Source organism: Coffea arabica, chromosome 1e, assembly GCF_036785885.1.
Source record: "Coffea arabica cultivar ET-39 chromosome 1e, Coffea Arabica ET-39 HiFi, whole genome shotgun sequence".
Taxonomy (NCBI): Eukaryota; Viridiplantae; Streptophyta; class Magnoliopsida; order Gentianales; family Rubiaceae; genus Coffea; species Coffea arabica.
The window spans coordinates 48630210-48651434 of NC_092311.1; the positions used below are offsets into that span (position 1 = coordinate 48630210).

A 21225-nucleotide genomic window follows, 5' to 3' on the forward strand; every position below is an offset into this window, starting at 1 on the left:
ATGTGGGATTATTAGGAATTCAAAGCAATTCAAAGGGGTTCATGCAGTCCGGTCGCACCTTGCCAAGTGTGTCTCGGTTTTGTCATATTCTCAATACAATGTTTTATCCTATTCTCAGTAGAGAATCTCCCCCGTGCGGAAAAAAAAAATTGACACACTGGAATCACCTTTCAAGTTTAGTAGGTTGCGCACACTGAGTAGTATATGCATGGGCAAGATGTTTGATTTGAATGGTGCAGGCACCATTTTTTATTTTTTTTGGGTATACATATAAAGTAGAGCAAAAGGTCAAAATAGTAAGGTTAAACTTGATCAGATGGTAGGAAGGAATGTTGCAAGCATCGGCAAGAGACCAATGCCAAGACCATATTGCCCTGACAATCAATGTCATGGGGCAAATATGGAAAGCTAGAAATAGACGACAATTTGAAGGAACAACGAGTGGAAAGTTGTACAGAAGCACTGCAAAAATGGTGGGAGTTTGAGGATGCAGGGAATGAATTGAAGGATAAGTGCATTGGTGAAACAAATCAGCCTCAGCCTCAGCCACTGCAAGTATGGGAAACACCCCCTGAAGGCGTGATCAGAATGAATTCAGATGCTGCTGTCTCAGCTCAAATGATCCGCACCGGATTGAGAATAATGGCAAGAGATTGAACAGGGAAGATACTGCAGGCATGAGGAATGCTCAGGCTGACAAAAGCTACAGCTTTAGTGGCAGAAACAGAAGCCGTTAGACGAACTCTAATCATGGCCAAGGGAGCTGAGTGGGGAGACGTACAGATTCAATCAGATTGCTAAAATGCCATTGATATGATCAACTCCAGAACCTGTGGGTAGAGCAGTATAGCTACCATCTTAGAAGACATACCGGACATGGGAGATTTGTTTAATCAATGCACTTTCTCCTTCATCAGTAGATCAGGGTACAGAGTCAACCACAAACTAGCTCAGTTTGCGGCAAAAGTTGTAAATGATGTCAAGTGGGAATTGTCTTCCCCCCTGTGGCTCTGTGAAGCGGCACAGGTAGATATAATGGCAGTTGCCCTCTTTTGTAGTTAAACTTGTGATATCAAGTGTTTATAACACTACCAGCGTTTGAAAGGAAAAAGTTTGCTTTTTATCTCATGCAACGCCTTAGAACCAACAAGTACACAAGAAGAACGACAAGGTTGTACCCGAACAGCATTAACTCACTCTAGCATCTTCAATTCCCTTGATTTATAATCGAAATATTGGAGCACAGCGCACATACAGAATTTGTTACTGTCACTTACCCGCTTCTAATTACAGAAGCAAAAGAAAAAGTATAAAAGAATTAAAGTAATTATTTGATTTGCAGAGCAAATTATCAGGCACAGCACAAAAATGCGCAAATATCTCATTGGGACGATTCTTGTGAACTAGAAACTAGTGTGTAGCTCACTGACTAATAATACAACTAAGAAATAGGCAATAGAACCACCAAGAATGTCAATTTCAGGCCATCAGAAACCAGAAATCATACATCTGATGATGGCTTCTGTACCAGGCCCTCCAGTGAGAAAAATGGTGCCACAGCTAAGAATATGGTGATCAGAAATGTGCTAAACTGTATACCAGAGTCCACGCTAGCTGGAAACAGGAAAAATAACAGTTAACACAGCAGTGAATAATTGGGTTACCCCATGATAAGTATGAAAGCACAAAAGAAAGAGATATAAAATATGCTGGGTTGAAGGAACTATAAAATACCAGAAAGAGTGAGAAAGAAGCGAATAGCCCCTCCTGGAGAAGAGCTGCATGGCCACCAAATTCCTCTTCATCAACCTTTAGTATGACAGCATAATAACCATAAACTATCCCAGAAGATAACACGAGGAACCTGGAAACCACAGTCAACACCATATTCATCACTAGACCCTTTACACACAGCAATGAAACAGTTACTGAAAACATGAGATGGAAAAGTTCAACCACCAGAATTTTCACTATGCTTTCAAGAGCAATTGAATGGTTCATTTATAATAGTCTGCATTTTCTCTTGTTCGACTTTAATTTTGAATGTGCCAGGCCCAGCTCCATTCATCCAGAAAAATCATTAAAATTTCAAGTAACAAGACGGTTTTATTATCCATTTTAAATATGGTACAAAATTTTGCACGTTGAATTAATCATATAAACCAAATACCAAATCAAAATATTTATCTTCGAGGAGATTTTGCAAGCTATATTCTGTGGCTGGATTTTTATGCTAACAAACTACACAAGCAGTCCGAGTCTAAGCTTCTCATATTTGTGTAAACCTGGTTTTCTTCACCCCAGTATATTACCATTTTCTTACATAATCCAGACCAACCACATGCATAATTGTCAAAAGAGTAAATTCATCAAACTAACAGTCAATTGCATAAAATCCCTATGAACTTTTAATTCTCCCCTTCTATGGTATATAAGTCCAATTTGTTAGACAGCCTCCAACACCCATTAAGCTCTGTCACGTGAAATAGAAGTTTTATCTCTCTAGCCAACTCAATTTTCAAAAAGTTGCTTTTTTCAATTTTGGTTGCTCCTTGCTTTTGTACCCTTTGTCTGGCAGAAGTTTAACCTACATATCCAAATGTTGCAGCTAAAAGGAAAATCCACCTCCTTTTTAAAGCAATACTTAAAAAAAAAAGGAAAAAAAAACCAAATTGAACTGTCAAGGCACAAAATACTGCCTAGAAATAATTCCACCAAAACAAGTTTGCTACTACTTTCAGCAAAAAACTTCAAAAAGGGGTGGGGGGGTGGAAGGAGCAAGGAGGTGTAGGGAGGACCAGATTTGACACTGCAAGTCCCAACTTAAAATTAACATGACAGCACTGTGGATTCAAAATCAGATCCATCAAAACATCTTCAGCAACAAAAAGGAAAAATTAACTTACAAAATTATCCATATACCCCCAACTAAAGGAATGGCACCCCATAATAGTCCACAGACCAAGGCCACCACTTGGCGAATCCAGTGCAATACATCTCCAAGTTGATCCTAAAACGAGACATGAGAAATATTCACTTCATAACAGTGATAATTGAGTGTAAATCAAAACCAATTAACAGCTAACATTACTCTCAAAATGGAAAACATAAGTTCCATATTTCACAAAAAAAGTAAATGGATGATCTCACATTATCATTATTCATAGGGTAGAAGAAGTGCATATTGTGATGTCTATTTAATTTTTACTTTTCTATATAGATCTGAAAATTGCTAAACTACATGCTTCCATGAGAATCACAGGTGGGCAGAGGGGATGCCGTAACTATGCAGACTGCTTACTCCATTGAATGATAAGAGGAATCCGACAGGTGGAATTAATCATCCAGAAATCCCCATAGGACATGGTTATATAGGAGAATTCTATTACAAGCTTTCGCATACTAAAACCAGGGTATACATAATACATTACAATTCATGAGGTGTAGGCAACAGATTTATTTCCTGTTTAAGAAATTTTTCCATATTGACATGCTTTGGAACTCTATCCACTTGCCTACAAATATGTGTTTGTATGGCATAAACATGCATGCATTTGTTTTATCCCAATGATGACATTATATATCTGAAAACTTAACTTGCTGTTTCTACTGCTTGCAATTCTCATTGGCACAGTATAAATACACTCAAACTCTGCATCCTCATGATGCCACAAAAAATGCCATAGCTATGGGATCTAAAGGCTTACCAGTTTCTTGTCTATTTCTATTAAGAATTCACACTTCCAGTTTTCTTCAGTTTAATAAGTAAAAACAGCTGACAAGTGAGTAATCTTGATTGGTTGGGAAATTTTAAAAAAATAAAAAAAAAAAAGAAGAAGAAGAAAAAGAATAAAAACACAAGTGTTTATAGGTATTGAAGTTTTTATAGTCACATATCCAGGAGAATATCAGTGAAAAAGAAGATGAGTATCTGGTTTTTGATTATAAAACAGGATGAAGCAATACAATACATAGTGAAATAGTTTTAAAGGATTAAAAGCTCCTGGTTTTTACTATCAAGTGCAGTTTTCTTTCTGTCCTATCCAGGTGATAATTATTGACAACTAGCCAACTTTCTGTTGCAGCTTAAATGTCTTTGGCATTTTTGTCAAAAAAAAAAAAAAATCACCATTTGGCTACACCTTCATGGAAGCTTCCAGTTGTTTTGGGTATTTATCGTGCCAGTCATTGCAGGGCATGATGATTAGCAAATATCACCCTCTAACACAGACTCTCATTACATGAAGTACCATTGTTATGACCTATATAGCACGCACGCCAGTCGCATACATCAAAAACTATCATTTTTATACAACTAGGGGGTTTCAAACCCGGCAGCTCTCATATCAAAGTCAATATCCTTGCCAACTCAACCGAGACGGCCAGACATACATTTTACGTAAACATATATAGTCATAGTCTTGCTTCAGCCAACATTTACAACTTTGTAACTAAATCAATTTCCCCTCTATATGCTTTATAGCGTAAAACTCTATTGAATTCGGCCGCGAAAATGAGGCAATCAAAAAGCTTACTCCTTGTATCAGTCTAACGTCTGACAATACAACAAAGCAGGAAGGGAAGGACAATCATGATCTCCTTTCCGCTCGTTTACCAATTTCAGGCACAATCTGATCCAGAAAGGTGGAATAAGACCAGACGCATTGAGCTAAAACGAATACAAATCCATGAATTACAAAGACGAAAGGACTATCCTTTATTCATAAACAGACTCAATCGAGATTTTGACTTAAAACGAGCAATTAAATTAAACAAAAAAAAAACATAAATTCCTATGTCGAACATAATAAGTATTATATATATATATAATAAAAAACTGAATATTTACATCAAAAGAATGAGAATTGAACCATAGAGAAAACGTAGAAGACGAATCAGCTTAGAACCTTGTCCCAAGAAGCATCCGGATCGAACAACTTGGCGAATTTAAAAGGAGACAAGTGACCGTTCTGCTGCTGCTGCTCTTGCAAATTAAACTTGGCCGATTTCCTTTCTCTCATGGTGAAAAAGGCAAGCTTCAAAATAAATCGCAATAATTGGGCACTCAATTCTGACTTGAAAGAATCTGAAACCAACCAGATGATTAGATGGGAGAGGAGGGTAGGGTTTTGAAGGAGCAAACTGACAGTATTTCTAGGTACAATCTGAAAGAATAGATGTGGTTGAACCAATTAAATTAAAAATTGTTGAAATAATAATTGATCTAATTAATTAATTTAATTAACGGAAGAGTGAGCAGAGTGCAGACTCGATTTAACTATTATTAATAATACTAATTATTATACTGATTAATAAGTAAGTAGCCCAAGATGGGATGGGTGGTATTAGATTAATGAAAGCTAGGGTTTTGTATTGTGTTTTGTGTTGGAGGGGAGAATTCGGTTTTCAGGAATGATGAGGATACACATCAGAGACACTCAGCAGATCAGAAATCAGAGCGTAAAGAGAGTCCCGAGTGTGACCAAGAGAACAAAAAATATAGAGCGAATTGCGCGAAATGTCACTAAACTATTTCAAAGTGCCGGTTCTGGTCACTAAACTTTTTTATTAGCGCGAAATGTCACTGAACTAGTAAATCTATACCGTTTTGGTCACTCCGTTTATTTGTGCCGTTAGGAGAGACGGAAATCAACTTTTTGAGGGGTAAATTTGTCTGCACAGCCTTTTCCTTGAAGCTTTTACATAATCAATGGTTCCATATCCGGCAAAGACATAAAGGAGATGGCTGATCTGAATGGCGGCACCATCAAACTTCAACCAAAAAATGCAGGCGAAATTTTTCATAGTTGTAAAAAAGAAGAAAATTCAAATGCTGCTGACTGCTCTGCTGAGTGAGTGACGACTGAGAAGGAAGGAAGAAGAGTAGAGAGAAGAATGGTGGCCGCCGCCTATTCGCCCTCTCATCTCTCTCGCCACCCACACCTCTTCTGTAACTCTCTTTATCCCACTCACCTCCACCAACTCAGAATCATCCCCCATAACGCCCTCGCTTTTCCTCCTCTCAAGCCCCATCCAAAACCTTCCCTCTCTATACCGGCTTCCCAACAACAATCCCCCTCAATTTCCCAAATTCCTCACCGCCCAGATGCTAAAACCATCTCTTCTTCCTCAAAAAGCTATATCTGGGTCAACCCCAACAGCTCCAGGGCATCAAAGCTCAGGCGCAATTCCTACGATTTCAGGTATGCTTCTTTAGTCCAAGCTTCCCAACAATTGGACTCGTGTGACCCTGTAGAAGCTGACGTTATTAGTATTTTGGCTAATTTGGGTGGCAAAGTTGTAGAGCAAGATGCTGCCGTTGTGCTCAATAACATGTCCAACTCTGAAACTGCGCCTTTGGTGCTGAGTTACTTTCTGGAAAGGCTTAAGTTGAAGAAAGAAGTGATTTTGTATAATGTTACCTTCAAGGTGTTTAGAAAATGTAGAGACTTGGACAGAGCCGAGAAATTGTTTACGGATATGATTGAGAGAGGAGTTAAGCCCGATAATGTCACCTTTACATACCTCTGGGGTTGGGAGTGGCGAAAATGACGATGCGGAAAGAGTGAAAAGAATGAGAAATTAAATGTAAAGTTCGGTGGTTTTGTTGCAGAAGTGGGTGGGCATAGAGAGCTCCGTCCGTCGTCGGCCTACACTAGACTTTGATGTCCATTCCAATTCTGTTGGCAGTTGGTACAATAACATTTAACAGATTAATTGCAAATCACTCCACAACTTTACATGGGTTGCAGATAGCACCCAACCCCAACTCCAACTTCAAAATTCTCGTCCATCCCAATTTTTTGGTTGCTGCTATTGCCTTTTCCTCTTACTTCATCTCCGTAGCATCCAATCTCGATGAGATATGGGACAGGTACAAGGCCAAGCAGCAGCCCCAGAGGACGAAAAGAACCCTTCTTCAGCGAATTCATCTCTTGATTCTTTGATTGCTGGTCCAATACTCCTCCTTTCCACCATAATTAGCTGCGCCAGGCTGTCTTCTTTACCTGAGAAAGCCGTCCAGTGGTTCGAAAAAATGCCGTCTTTTGGGTGTGAACCGGATGAGGTTACCTATTCTGTGATGATTGATGCGTACGGGAAGGCTGGGAATGTAAATATGGTATAGCACTATGGTTGTGGGTGAAGAAGAATGAGGGCATAAATTTTTTAACTATTGTGTAGACGAAATTACCCCTCAAAAAGTTGATTTCCGTCTCTCCTAACGGCACAAATACACGGAGTGACCAAAACGGTATAAATTTACTAATTCAGTGACATTTCGCGCTAATAAAAAAGTTTAATGACCAGAACCGGCACTTTGAAATAGTTTAGTGACATTTCGCGCAATTCGCTCAAAAATATATATGTGGCCAAGAGAACGAAGTTCTGGTGTTGGGCCTGTAGGTTGCTGGAACAGATATTATCAGATTTGTCACAAAGTGTTACTCTCACCAAACTAAGGCCTTTTTTTTTTTTTTTTTCTTTGTTTCTTAGTGTAGGCGATTCAATTCATTTCTTTTCCATCTTCGATTTAAGTTGAGTTTGAGTAATGCTAAATTTCTTTACCACTAGTATTTTGACCCGTGCTGTGCACGGGGCTATATTTCAAAATCAAAATAATATTTTATATATTTATATATTGTGGTACAAAATAATAAATATATATATAAATTAAAATTTTTAAAGAAGTGTATGCTTAATATCTCAAAAAAAAATTAATCTATAGTGATTTACATGATAAAAGAATTGTTAACGCATTTAAGAAGAGGATTAGATTGGATGATAAGGTTAGAAGAGTTTTCTAAAAAAAAGTCAATTTATCAATATCCGATAAAACATATTATGTTATACCCATATATCAAAACTTATAATATAAAAAAATAAATTATAACCAATTTATTTTCTTCCATTTTTAGAAAAAAAAAAATCTTTCTCTTATCTTGTGCCCCTAAAATTGTTGATTGTATTTAGATTAGCATTTTTCATAAACTTTAAGGTAAATTTAAAAAAAAAAATTCTCCATAATATGTGTTTTTAGAATTCTCAAAATTATTAAAAATCACCATCGTTTCTCTCTTCTCTTATATGCTAGTTAGTCATTAGATGCCTCCTACAACTTTCATATCTTCTATCATGGTACCACATTCTCTATATTTTTTTTTTTTGTCATTTCTGTCGTATCTTTGCAATCTCTTTTCTTCTTCTCTCCCTTCTCCGCCCACCCTTTTAATCCATATTTCTTTTTCAAACTTTCCTGCTACTTTTCAACACCTCACCATTTTCTTCCCTCTCTCCTCCTCCTATACCTAACCTCTAAATTCATATCCCTGCGACCCAATATATTTAACTTTACCTATCATAATGAAAATATAAAATTAAAAATTAATTACAATGGTTGCAATTATTAGCATCTAAAAATGAAAATGAAAAACTAATAATATCTATAATATCCTCAAGTACTACAATCAATTCATATATATATAAATATATATATATATATTTTAACATAGCAAATACATATTTATATATGAAGACAGCAATAAGAATATATAAAATAATTAATGATACCAAAAGTTATCATTAGTGTTTGGGTTTTGCATTCTTATTCAAATCTAATGTCAAATTTGGGCCAGATATATACAAATTAAGTAGTATTTTAGGGTTGAATATTCTATATCTTTCTCTTAAACTATAATATTACTTTTTAAAAATTTTTGGTAGAATTGGTGTTGTTATTATCATTATTTTTTATCAAAAATTAATATTTCAAAAGTACTTTGTTTTTTATTTAGTGATTTCATAATTTGGATTTCATGAATGGTACCATTCTTGATTTTTTAAAATTCACGACATTATTTCCTTTTTGTTTTCTATTTAATTTTGCCCTTTTACTTAGGATTACTAAGCTTAAAGATAAAATATTATCATTTACTTTTTTACTTTTACTAAGTTTTGCAATGTTTTCTTTTTATTTACCGTCCCATTAATAAATTTCAAACCAAATTCCTATATAAGTGGAGCCACTACTTTTTTAAATTAGAAAGGCATGGGAGCCACTTCTTACTTAAGAAAATGTTATTTGCACTCAATTTTTTATTATTTACAATTCCACCATTTGTTTTATCATATAGTCTAATTAATGAAAATTATATGATCAAAATGATTATCGAAGCGTGAATAACAAAAATAGAGTATAAATAATCTTACTTATTTAAATTAATAAGAAAGCATGAAAGAATGTTATATTTGTTATATCTTCTTATGGTCTTATAGAAGTTTTAATTGTTGTAGAATCATAAACAACGCAAGGCAATCGGAAACGTGATGGGTTGAAGTTCAAATAGGATAACATACATATTAACCAATAATTTAAAATGAAATGATTTTAAAAAATAACCAACAATTTCAAATGTAAAGAGTATATGTGGAAGTTGAGAGGAATATATTTTATAAATTAAATTAAATATGAAATGCTAGAAAAATAAAATTGATAGTGGGAAGATGCGTGGAGGCTTGTTGCTAAAAATTTCTTCTCAAATTTATATAGATATAGGTGTGTAATTAATTTTAGATTACATATATAATTCTAAACGTATTTTTATAAATGGTGTTGGTTCCTAATTCAACTCTAAACTCGTCATTTAACAAAATTTTGCACTCCACATGTGATTATGACCCCAAAAAACAAAATGTGAAATATTAGGGATGGATTTTATACTTCAAGAGTTATATGTGGTTTATGCTAAAACATCTTGCAGCTTGTGATTTATCCAAGTATATGAATGAGTAATTATTGATACTATCGGGAGTAATTAATTTTCCGTATGCTATCAAACAAATATCCTCGCAAAAAAAAAAGTTTAGTAATATATAAATATATTTTATATATAGTGAGTCTAATGGTGAGTCTAAAATATATAAATATATTTTATATCGTTTGGAAAAAAAAAAAAAAAATATATATATATATATAGTGAGTCTAATGGTGTCTAATAATCACCCGTTAAAAGAAAACTCAGGTATCACCATGCTCAGGCCCTATAGAAGGCCGAAAAGCTCTTCACTAAGCAACTGACCTCTAATTTGTAATCCCAATTACATCATTAGTCAAAAAATTTCTAACCAAACTTGGTAGGTCGTGAAAATCTTCCATCCCTGCTGAACTATGGATCTGGTTTGTTTGGATTGCTTCATATTTCCCCAATTTTATTTACTTACATCATCTTTACAATTTCCAATACACATTTTTATCTTCCCAATATCTTTTTATCTCACATACATCACATCACAAAAAGTGCTACAGTAAAAATATCCCAAATAATCTCAAATAACTTACAATCCAAACAGTACTAAATTATGCTGCAGTAGTCCATTCTCTCCGCGTAATTTCATACATGTTCTCACACACAGTACACATTTGTGTGTGCGAGAACGTGTATGAAAATATGTTATATGTGTGATCAACTTCGAACACGTTGTCGTTGTCGTTGCCGTTGCCGGCTCCCAATTGCCAGAGATGGAGAGACAGCCAATCGTGAATCTCTCTGTCTCTGTGTCCTTTAAATTGTAGGGTTGGTTTTGTTAGACTGCGAGACTCCCCAGGAAAATAACTTCAATAAGTGGAACAAGTATGTTATTTTCCATCCTTTTGAAGTAAAATATTTATCTCAGAAGTTATTTTTCCAAATTAATTGACAATCAAAAGATAAAAAATGTGTTTCGGAAAACATTTTTCCGGAAAAATATTTTTCATTCAAACAAACAGACCCTTGGGTTCATTTGGGAGTGAATGATTTGGATAGAAAAGAAGAGAAAGACTGATTTTCCTTTGTTTGATAGTTTTAAGTAGAAAAGAAAAGAAAGGAAATGAGAGGATGAATAGTGACAAAAATGTTTCCTCCCAAATTGGAAAGAAAGTTTGGAGAAAGCTTGTTAATTTTTCTAAAATGCCTATTTTGTCCTTAAAAATGCCTTGAATAAATATTTAATGACTTCCATGTCCAAAATCATTCCACTAATTCTCAAAACTCCCAAACAACATAACAATCTCTTCTCTTCTCTTCTCTTATCTCATAACTTAAGCTTTCCCTTCTTTTCTTTTCTATCCTAAACTCCCAAACTAAGCCTAGTGAAAAATTTTTTACTTAAAATTTTGTAAACAAAATAAATAAAAAAATTAAAATAGTTCTGCGTGAATTAATTAAGCGGAGTTATCAGACATGTCCTTAATCTGGATCAACGGAAATTTCAACGAATTTTGGCGTAAACTTGGCCGAGTGGACCCGAGTCGTGGTCAGAATGGAGGTAAGAAGTTTCAAAATTTCTTGCTCAGATTTACTTTCTGAAAGGGCAAAAGTGAAAAGGTATCCATACCTATCGCAATCCAATGGATTGGGTTTAATTTAGCACCCATCGCCGGCTGATTAATTATTAATGTCAAAATTAATCATTCCACAACATTACAGATCACCGACGAGTCCACGGCGACAAAAAAAAAATCAGACGAGGCAGCTGCTACCTCAGTCGCAAAAGTATTTTCTTAGTTGTACGCGCACATTCTACAGCTCACGATAGTCATCCCACGCCATCACAATAACCATATGTAGCGTACCAAATCACGCAACTATGAAACGCGTCAACTGAAAGAACAAAAGTGATCCCTAATGAAAACCAGCCGAGCTAAGCCAAAAAAGAGCAACGAAAAACCGCCAATTATTTCAGGGTGTTTTCTTTTCCCCCAAATCCAATAGTCTCGCCCATTTCCCTTCTCATTTCACCAATCACTTTGATTCTTTCTTGCATCCTTGTCTCTTGCAGATCAGGTTATCGATTTATAATTGATCCAATTTTTTGAATAATTAGATCCAAAGGATTGATGTTGAATTGTATTTGAATCGAATCGATCGAATTCAATCTCTTCCGATCGAATTAGGGTTTGCTTGAGACAAGCAAGATGGGAAGTCCGAATAAGGATCAGAGCAAAGGCTTCTTTGCCACCATGACATCTGGTTTATCCATGTTCGGAAATGCCATGCATAGATCCATCAACGGGTATGTACGATTTTGAATACGAATATATGGAAATTTGAATGCTTGGTTTCGTGCTTTATGCAGTACATATGCTTTTGCATGCTGAATGTTGCTGTTATTTGTGAATTTAGTAGTGTACCGGACCGTGTTTTATTTTGCAAACTTTGGATTTAGTATTAAATTATCAAAAATCAGATCAGCGTAATAACCGTTGTGATTATTTCTAGCTGTTTCAGTTTTTTCAGAGTTAAAACAAATATATATATATATATATATATATATATATATATATATATATATATATATATATATATATATATATATATATATATATAACTTTGACCTATTTGCATTGGTTGTCTGGTCTTTCTGTTTCTAGCTGTTTCTTGCTCTCGATTTATGCTTTTTGTGATGTGAAGAAGTGGCCTAGTTGGTACAATGAGTGTGTGCTCCTTTTGATGTGAAATTTGAAAGGACTGTATAGTTACTTGTCAACCAACTTCAAGCTGGGTTCTTGTTTTAAAATGGCCATGGTTTGTGCCATTCGGAATTTAAATCTGGGCTTATAGGTTTATCAAGCCAGCAACAATGTTAACTTTAGAAGTCATGCTTGAAGCCTTAATAATGGCTACTCTGACTTTCGTTCGATACATTCAGACTGCTAGGTTATGAAGGCTTGGAAGTTATAAATCCAGAGGGAGGCAAAGAAGATGCAGAAGAGGAAGCTCATAAAGGAAGATGGAGAGAAGAGGTTTGTTATCTCCTGACTTTTATACTCTTTGCAATTATGTTTATGCACTGCTTGCTCTCAAAAAAAAGTATTTTCATATATTAGCATCTTATAACCTTTCTTCTTATTTCTGAATAAAGACTAAACTGAAGTATCTTTTCCAATTTAAGGAAGTGAAAAAATTGTTTGTTGCACACACATGGTGGAATAGCATTGCTTATTGTCTCAGTAAATGCCTCATTAGAAGCAATTGGGTTGTACAGTAGTTACTTGTTTCTTTTGATGTACACGCTGCTCATTCTTAGACAGTTCAATAATTAGTAAATATGGCTACAGTTTGACGTCCTTGAAATGTATTACTATAATATGGATTTTTGGGGTTCTACTGAGCCATCCTGCTAGGAAAAACATGGTAATCAACCGCAAAAATACTAAGGGAGGTTTGAGCTGTACAACAGTCCCTGAAAACTGTGAACAGGGAAACAGGTGCAGAAGGAAGATGCAAGCAAACTAAGCTCTCCCTCATCATCTAGAGTTTCTTCATAAAGTTCCTGGTTGTCTGTTCTTGATGAGCCGTCCTGTTGGATTCTTAGCTTTTGGTGCAAAGCTTTGTAATTTAGATTCTAAGCAAATGCACAGTATCTTGTTCTGCTTAGTCTTGTTGTAAATACTGCTCTTTGACACGTGTCCCAACAATTTGTTTTTATTTTATTTTTTTAATTCTTGAAGGAACGAGACAGCTACTGGAAGATGATGCAAAAGTATATTGGAATGGATGTCACATCAATGGTGACGCTTCCCGTCCTTATATTTGAGCCAATGACAATGTTGCAAAAAATGGCAGAGGTTTTTTCTATTCCTTGCTTGTCATTTCTGTTAAATCTACCTTATGCTGTATTCTGTAAAAGCACAGGTGATTATCCAGTATGTAATTGTAATTCTGGGTATATCTGACTTTTATGGCAGTTGATGGAGTACCCCCACCTTCTAGATAAAGCAGATGAATGTGAGGATCCCTACATGCGATTAGTCTATGCCAGTAAGTATTTTTTGGTGATTATGATACTGGTTAATAGGCTCAACATGTAGCGAGTCATAAAGTTTAGTGAACAGTTTTTATTGCTCCTGATTGTTGCAGCATCATGGGCTATATCTGTTTACTATGCGTTTCAGCGTACATGGAAGCCTTTTAATCCAATTCTTGGTGAGACCTACGAGATGGTGAACCATGGTGGTATTACATTCATTTCTGAACAGGTGAGTCACGGTTGTCCTCCCTGGTATTGTATTTTTATCTGTGATTACTTCAGAATTTCCTGATTGAGGTGTCAGAAGTTCTAATCAAAGTTCTATAAAATTCTTTTAAATTCTAATTTTTTTCATTTACAGGTGAGTCATCATCCCCCAATGAGTGCAGGGCATGCTGAAAATGAGCATTTCACATATGATGTTACTTCAAAGTTGAAAACTCAATTTTTAGGGAACTCTCTTGATGTCTACCCTGTTGGAAGGTTAGTTCTCTGTTCTTTATTTGCTATGATTGTTTTAGTAGTGCACACTAAGAGATTGTCCCTCTGCACCTGCCCTTCTGTTTTGACAAAAAGGGTATTTTTTTGGGTGAGGGGGGATGTCATTCGATATTCCTACTTGAATGGCTACTTTTGTGCTACCAGCACTTTTTAACTTCTATAATAGGGCCGGTTTATGTATATTAGCTGTAAGTAAGGGTCAGTCATACTCAAGGAAAGTTAAGAGTAATGCCTCAAAAGCAGGGTCCTTTGCGTATCTTCAACCATTTGCATAAGTTTGGCTGATTTGGTAATAACATCTGCGAAACGTTATGGCTTTCTGTAAAATGCATAATGGATGTATATCTTGTTTATGGCTATATTTGGTCTTCATGCACATTTGGTTTACTTAATCAGCTCCTTAGTTTGTAAATGCAATCTATAATTTTCTTGCTGTATATTCTTTGCAGGACTCGTGTGGTACTTAAAAAAGATGGTGTAGTCCTGGATTTGGTACCACCTCCTACAAAGGTTAACAATTTGATATTTGGACGAACTTGGGTGGATTCACCCGGGGAGATGATCATGACTAATCTCACTACCGGAGACAAAGCTGTTTTATATTTTCAACCATGTGGTTGGTTTGGGTATGTCTGTGGTACTGCCTTGTTTGTTTAATTAATTCCCTCTCAACCATTGTTGCAAATGACTCTTATAATCTCCTTTCCCTTGGCAATTTTTAAGATCTGTTTACTTGGCAATAAACTTAGTTTGTCTTATTGCATTGGTTTTTTCCCTTTAGTATTCTTAGTTTGTTTACTTGGGTTTCCCCTTTAGTATTCCCTTTACTTGGCAATCATCTTAGTTTGTTTTCTTGCATTGGTTTTCCCTTTAGTATTCTTAATATTTCTCCATTTTGTATCAATGAAAAAAGTTTCTGTTCCTCCATTGAAGCCTTGTTGATGTCATGAGTGCATACGTGCCATTGAGGAGAGTAAGCAATGCAATAGATGAATGCTGCTCTTTCAACCTAGCACCAATTAGGGCAAACTACTCTGACCTTGAAATTCTTTCTGAATGCTTATTATGTCGGTGTCTGACATCTTTATATGGGTGCAGAGCTGGTCGATATGAAGTGGACGGTTATGTATATAATGCTGCCGAGGAGCCCAAGATATTGATGACTGGAAAATGGAATGAAGGAATGAGTTATCAACCATGTGACATGGAAGGAGAACCCCTTCCTGGTACAGAGCTGAAAGAGGTGAATTTCCAGGGTTAATCTCTCTCTGTTTGTAACATAATTGGTGCAAGATTAAGTTGGTTCAAGCCATATTTGTTGCTCTTTTTCCTTTCTTTTTGCTATAATGAGAGGGAAACTGGTATTCCTATATGTTAGCGTAGAACCTTACGACATCTTCCAAGAATCTTGGCTGTGTCATTCGAGGGCACTTCATCTTCATCATGTGGGGGTTGAGAAGGTTGAATGTTTAATCATATTGACCCTTACATCTGTGGCTTTAAAGTTGTTCTCTAAGACTTCATGGTGGAAACTTTTAGGCTGTTTAAGTTTTCAAAGAGTGAATTTACTATAGAGTGGTCCTTTTGATGAACTATTTGTCTTGAGCAACATATCCTCTTGCTTTAGCCCCTAGGTTTATGATGTAATAGTTTCACATGCCGATGAATATGGGTCAGTGGATTGTTGTATTCGACAACTCTTCTTTTGCCAAATTATCCCGACGCATGGTTGCTGTTTACTGCTTTTACTTAAATATCATGTATATTTTCTGTGTGGAATAGGCAACTATAATACTAGTTGTGAAGCTGATCCTACCTGATTCTAGATCTGGAGGTTTTCTGTCATTCTGCTAGCAAACATGTTTGCTTTTTGTTATCTTGATAATGATGAGAAAAGATAATTGGCTATGAATTTATTTAGGTTTGGCGAGTTGCTCCTGCTCCGGAAAATGACAAATTTCAGTACACACATTTTGCACATAAAATAAACAGCTTTGACACAGCTCCGAAGAAGTTGTTGGCATCTGATTCTCGTTTGCGTCCTGATAGATATGCCCTTGAGAAAGGCGATCTCATAAAAGCTGGCACTGAAAAGAGCAAGTATGTCTCTCTTTCCCTCTTCTTTAATCCTCTCATGTTCACTACAGTGTACGGGGCATGAGCTTTTTTGATGTTACACTTTCTGTTTTGTTCCAAATTCTAGTGAACATATGGTCCTTAAATATAAGTGGGACCTTATATATGTTGTTTGAATGAAAAATCGTCAAGGTTTAAGTTGCTTCTTTCTAACCACTTAAAAACATTTTCTTATGCATTGATATGCCAATCTTGTCTCTCTTGTTATTCCACATACATCATAATTCTGAAGCAACATAGTTGGAGGAAAGCATGTTTGTGTTTCCCCTTAAGCTGTGCTCTTCAATTGTGCATTTTTCACAAATGAAATTGCTACCCCTGTTCCTGTGGTTTTGGATCTCAGATTCTAGAACGGGCAATTTGTGTCATGGAAACGTACAGCTGGATGTGAGCCTCCCCACACACACACACACACACACCCAAAAAAAAAAAAGAAATAAAAGGACTTGTGTCGCTTCTTTGACACTACAAACAGACTGTTTAGTTACTCGGGAAGCAACTTATTCTTTCACTCATGGTGGTTGTGTTTGTGGTTGCTGGTTGATAAACTCTGGGGGGTGCCTTCTCTTTCTCTCTCTCTTTTTTTTTTTTTTAATGAAATTTTCTGTTCATACCCTTTTAGCTTGGAGGAAAGACAGAGAGCAGAAAAGAGAAGCCGAGAGGCAAAGGGTCATCAGTTCGCACCAAGGTGGTTTGACGTAACTGATGAGGTTACACCCACACCATGGGGAGACCTGGAAATCTACAGGTACAATGGAAAATACACTGATCATCGGGCTGCTATTGACAGCTCAGACAGCATCGATGGGGCTGATTTCCAATCAATGGAGTTCAACCCCTGGCAGTATGGTAATTTATCAGAGGAATGAGTTAATCTATGTTTCTTTCATGCAAGCTAGATTCTGCGGTTAAAGACAGATTTTTGGGGTGATGTAGAATCTTTTGTTGATTTTTGGGAATGCGTACATTGTCTTCTTTTTATTAATTTTGTTTTGGTTGATGTTAGCAAGGTTATTTTCTGAGACAGTTTCTCTATGTTATGTAACATGCTAGGCTGTTGTCGAGTTGGTAGTTCGTTTTAAGCTTTTGCTGAACTTGGAGCCCTCGTACTCTGATACCTTATGTAGCATGTGGGACAAAACGTATCCTAAACTTTGCCATCTGGTGGATGGCATTAATTTGGATGTCTGCTTGTTTAATTTTCTGCCGCTGTTTTGGATCTGCACGAAATGTGCTCTGAAATGCTCATTTGCGTTTAGTTAACTAATTATCTTCGAGTGCGATCTGTTCATTGATTGGAGGCAGTTATAGCAAGCATCAGATCTCAACAGGCCACTTGTGTCTTTCTCTCATATGCTGGAGACGTAGTTAGCCTCCAAATCACATGCACCCGTGATTCTTCAAATTCAAAGTGTTATTAGGATAATGATTAAGAAAAACTAGAAATATGAATTTGCATTTTAGGAGCAAACGATACTCAAATGATGGTTGAGAAATTAATTGACTGCCCACAGTACGAGAAGTTAATTGAGTGGAAGCCTGGAAGTTCTTGCATGGAATAAAATCAGAGAGATTCCTAGCTACGGCGCTGTGGGCGGGGAGATCGGGATTGAAAAGCCCAATGAGTCGGGGGCTGGCAGTCAGTTAAATGTCATTAAGACTCCAAAAAGTGGGGGAACACAGAAAAAGTCATAGTATACGCATTTTGACAATTGTTGACATTTGAGAAAAGCAGATGACTGCAAGGAGAAAATTTTGCTCAGCTAATCTGCATGTAGATGTTCAGTGCATATTCCACAATTTGGCAGCAGCATCGCCCGCTCCGCGGGCTCTGTTTGGATCTTGAGTTTTTCAAAAATTAGTTTTTTAAATACTATAAAATTTTTAAAAAATACTCTAAAAGGTATTCTAAAAAGTAGTCTAAATTTTTTTAATGTTTAAAAAATATCTCAAAATATATTCTAAAAATTCTACTACTCTTAAATATTTCAAAATATACTCTAAAAACTCTGTTACAGTAAAATTTGGCAAAAACAGCTAATCCAAACGGATCAAATTAAATCCGGATGAAGTGAAGTAATAAAACAACTAGATACGTATCCAAAGATATTAGATTCGTACTTGGTCAATAAAATGGTTGAGATCTGGTTCAATGTCCTCCTCTTTTTGTTCCAAAAAGTCCGTGCATTGAAAGGTGCCACCGAACAAAAGTCTGCTCGAGTTTTGTCATTTGCACTAAAAGCAAAGCTACCAACATATGAGTAGCCAAAAACCGAATATTTGGATCAGTGCTGTTGCTTTTACGGCAAGAAATGTGCTGTAATGAGAGTTTCGTGAACTTCAAACTCCCTCCCCAAACTTCAGAAGAAACGGATGGATATTGGATGGCTTTTTCAGTTTTTCCTCCCCCCTTTTTATAACCATTGGGACGGCATTTGTCAGCACAGAATACGCTGAAAATTCCTCCGCTCCCATTTCACCCATACGATATCTGTTCATTAACTTTTTCTCTGTCCCGCTGCTTGCAATAACATCTGAAGCCGGTGTGGATTACTTACGGGGTGGTTGCATTTATCATCATTATTATTATTTTTTGTGTTTCTGAAAGTTTTGTGCTAAGACTCGGCCGTCGAATTAAGAGTAGAGTTGTCTGTGTCCAGATTTAAGTACCTACAGGTAACTAACATGGAAAAGATGGTGAGCCAAACGCATACCATAAAATTCCAAAAGCGAGCGATAGGGGCCTTTCATGTCCTCCTCTCATTGCTTTTCTTCTTCTTTCTTCTTTCGGAAGAATGCAATTTCTCCGCATTCTTTGGATTGAATTGCTATCCGATACAGAGATGTCCATTAATTGTTGCTCAACCAGAAAACTAGATGACCATTAATTAATGGTGCATGGAGAAATAACATGACCCCATCATTCCTTGTCAATCAAGCACTTACATGTAGCTTTATTTACGATAAATTGCAAAACCAACTTCCTACGTGCATGGAAATTGAGATTCGAATTCATCCATGAATGAAAATATTCAGCGCAGGCTCATAATCTGATCAATTTCACTGCATAGACGTTGTATAGCTTCAACCGTCTAAGTTTCTATGCACATACAAGTTAATAGATAGTATACTAAGTTTGCTACCTAATTGGATCGATCGTTCAGAGGGAGGAGTTACTATCCCGTCGTACCAGCGGTAAAAATGCAACTTACTTACTGCTATAAACCTGTAATCACAACCCTTAGCTTTTGTTAGTTAGGTTTAGAGGGGTTTCGACCAAAGAGTAGATGATTAGCTGCTACCAGTGGATCGAAAATGGCAAGAACAACTGAAGAACAAAAAAGAGTACGGCCGACTCATGCTAAAAGGGAAAATAGACGAGAAACAAGAAAACAACTCACGCCACCCATTCCGGTGAAAGAAATAACCACCATAACTAGATAAACAGCTACTACGGTCCCAATATCCCATCACAATTTGACCGGATTAATTGATTTAGAAATTTGTAAGCATATGGGGGTGACGTGCCTGTCAGCACACCCAAAAAAAAAATGTTGCTTCTAATCAAAATTTGCTGTTGCCAGGTTTTCTTTAAGAAGAATAAACCAAAAGCAGCAGAGTCTTTTGACCTTGATCGGTCTCCTCCAGCCTTTCTGGGGGAAATAAAATTAAAGAAAAGCAAATTGGACGAACCTCAAGCTCAACTTCCGGTCCCCCACCAGCTAAGGCACCAAAATGAAGTTGGTCTGAAGCTCTTAGGGCTGTCATGTGCTCCTAAGTTTTTAGGCATCCCACGTTCCACTAATGGCTCGAGCACCAGCTAGTGACAAAATCGAAACACCCCGCGTTAGGGCCAAGTAGATAGTACTTAAATTTCATAGTCCTAAACTACAACGTAAAAGGTTTTTAATCCTTTTATGGGACACACACTTACGTGTGTATGTCTAGAAATAGACAACGCATATAAAAAGGGTTTCCTTTGGTCACTTCAACTACGTTATGCCCTTTTTCTAGTAATAATCGACATACACACCTTTTCGTGTTTCTCTGCAAGTCGAAACGGAGAGTTAGTAGCAGTGTACTTTCAAATTAAGTAGAACAAGTTCGTTAAACTAATTTCCAAGTGCCAAACTCGTGGATGACTTGTTTTTCTTTGGAGGCATTTGGATCAAACAAACGCTGCATCGATTAACTGAAATGAGGAGATTAGTGCATTTAATATTCAAACACTTGAAGCCATTCACGAGTCAGGAAAAGTACGTGTAATTATTTACTATGGAGTGGACTGATTAATCCTGATGGGTTTTTCTTCTTTTTAAGATAGGATTGATGTTATTATCTGCTATCTAACTTGATTTGAGATTATTTGGTCCGAAATTTCGATTAGAAATGTAATACGGCAAGCACGTTATAGTATATCATTTAGACTCGGATTCTAAAAGTTGGAACTCAGTTGACCACAAACAGGGTAAGATACTACTAGTATACTAGTATGATTGCTGATGCCATGTGGTTACCAAATTAAATTAATCTTGCAAAGTTTCTTTGAGTGATAAAAAAGGGAAAAAAAAAAAAACCCCCCGATTGCTTGAACAATACACAAGAAGAGACTGATCAGTTGGCTTCGCTTATGATGCATTGGAGATTACAAATTTGGTGGAAAGAACAGTCAAGTCCTCACAGCATTTTGAATTCAAAATTTAACTTGGTAGTGAAAACGATCTTTTCTTCTGAGGTTGTCAAAGAGGGGCCTACGACTGAGGAATTATTGATTAATCTCCTTCTTTTTTTTCTGTTTTT

The 21225-nt window shown here is 36.3% G+C and overlaps 2 protein-coding genes across 2 annotated transcripts; one reads left to right on the plus strand and one right to left on the minus strand.

Annotated features, from left to right (window-relative positions):
• Positions 1–1252: 1252 nt before the first annotated feature.
• On the minus strand, positions 1253–5423 carry LOC113709891 (uncharacterized). The gene is made up of 4 exons (XM_027232737.2): positions 4908–5423; positions 2907–3010; positions 1735–1864; positions 1253–1614 (listed from the first exon to the last, which is right to left on the minus strand). Exons 1-4 carry the CDS (start codon positions 5019–5021, stop codon positions 1576–1578), a joined length of 387 nt encoding a protein of 128 aa, XP_027088538.1. The 5' UTR covers positions 5022–5423; the 3' UTR covers positions 1253–1575.
• A 6250-nt stretch (positions 5424–11673) lies between these two features.
• LOC113709897 (oxysterol-binding protein-related protein 3C-like) lies at positions 11674–17624 on the plus strand. The gene is made up of 10 exons (XM_027232743.2): positions 11674–12051; positions 12688–12781; positions 13490–13606; positions 13727–13799; positions 13899–14017; positions 14150–14271; positions 14739–14915; positions 15388–15532; positions 16211–16389; positions 17048–17624. The coding sequence occupies exons 1-10, from the start codon at positions 11954–11956 to the stop codon at positions 17292–17294; spliced, it is 1371 nt and encodes a 456-aa protein (XP_027088544.2). The 5' UTR covers positions 11674–11953; the 3' UTR covers positions 17295–17624.
• The last annotated feature ends 3601 nt before the right edge of the window (positions 17625–21225 follow it).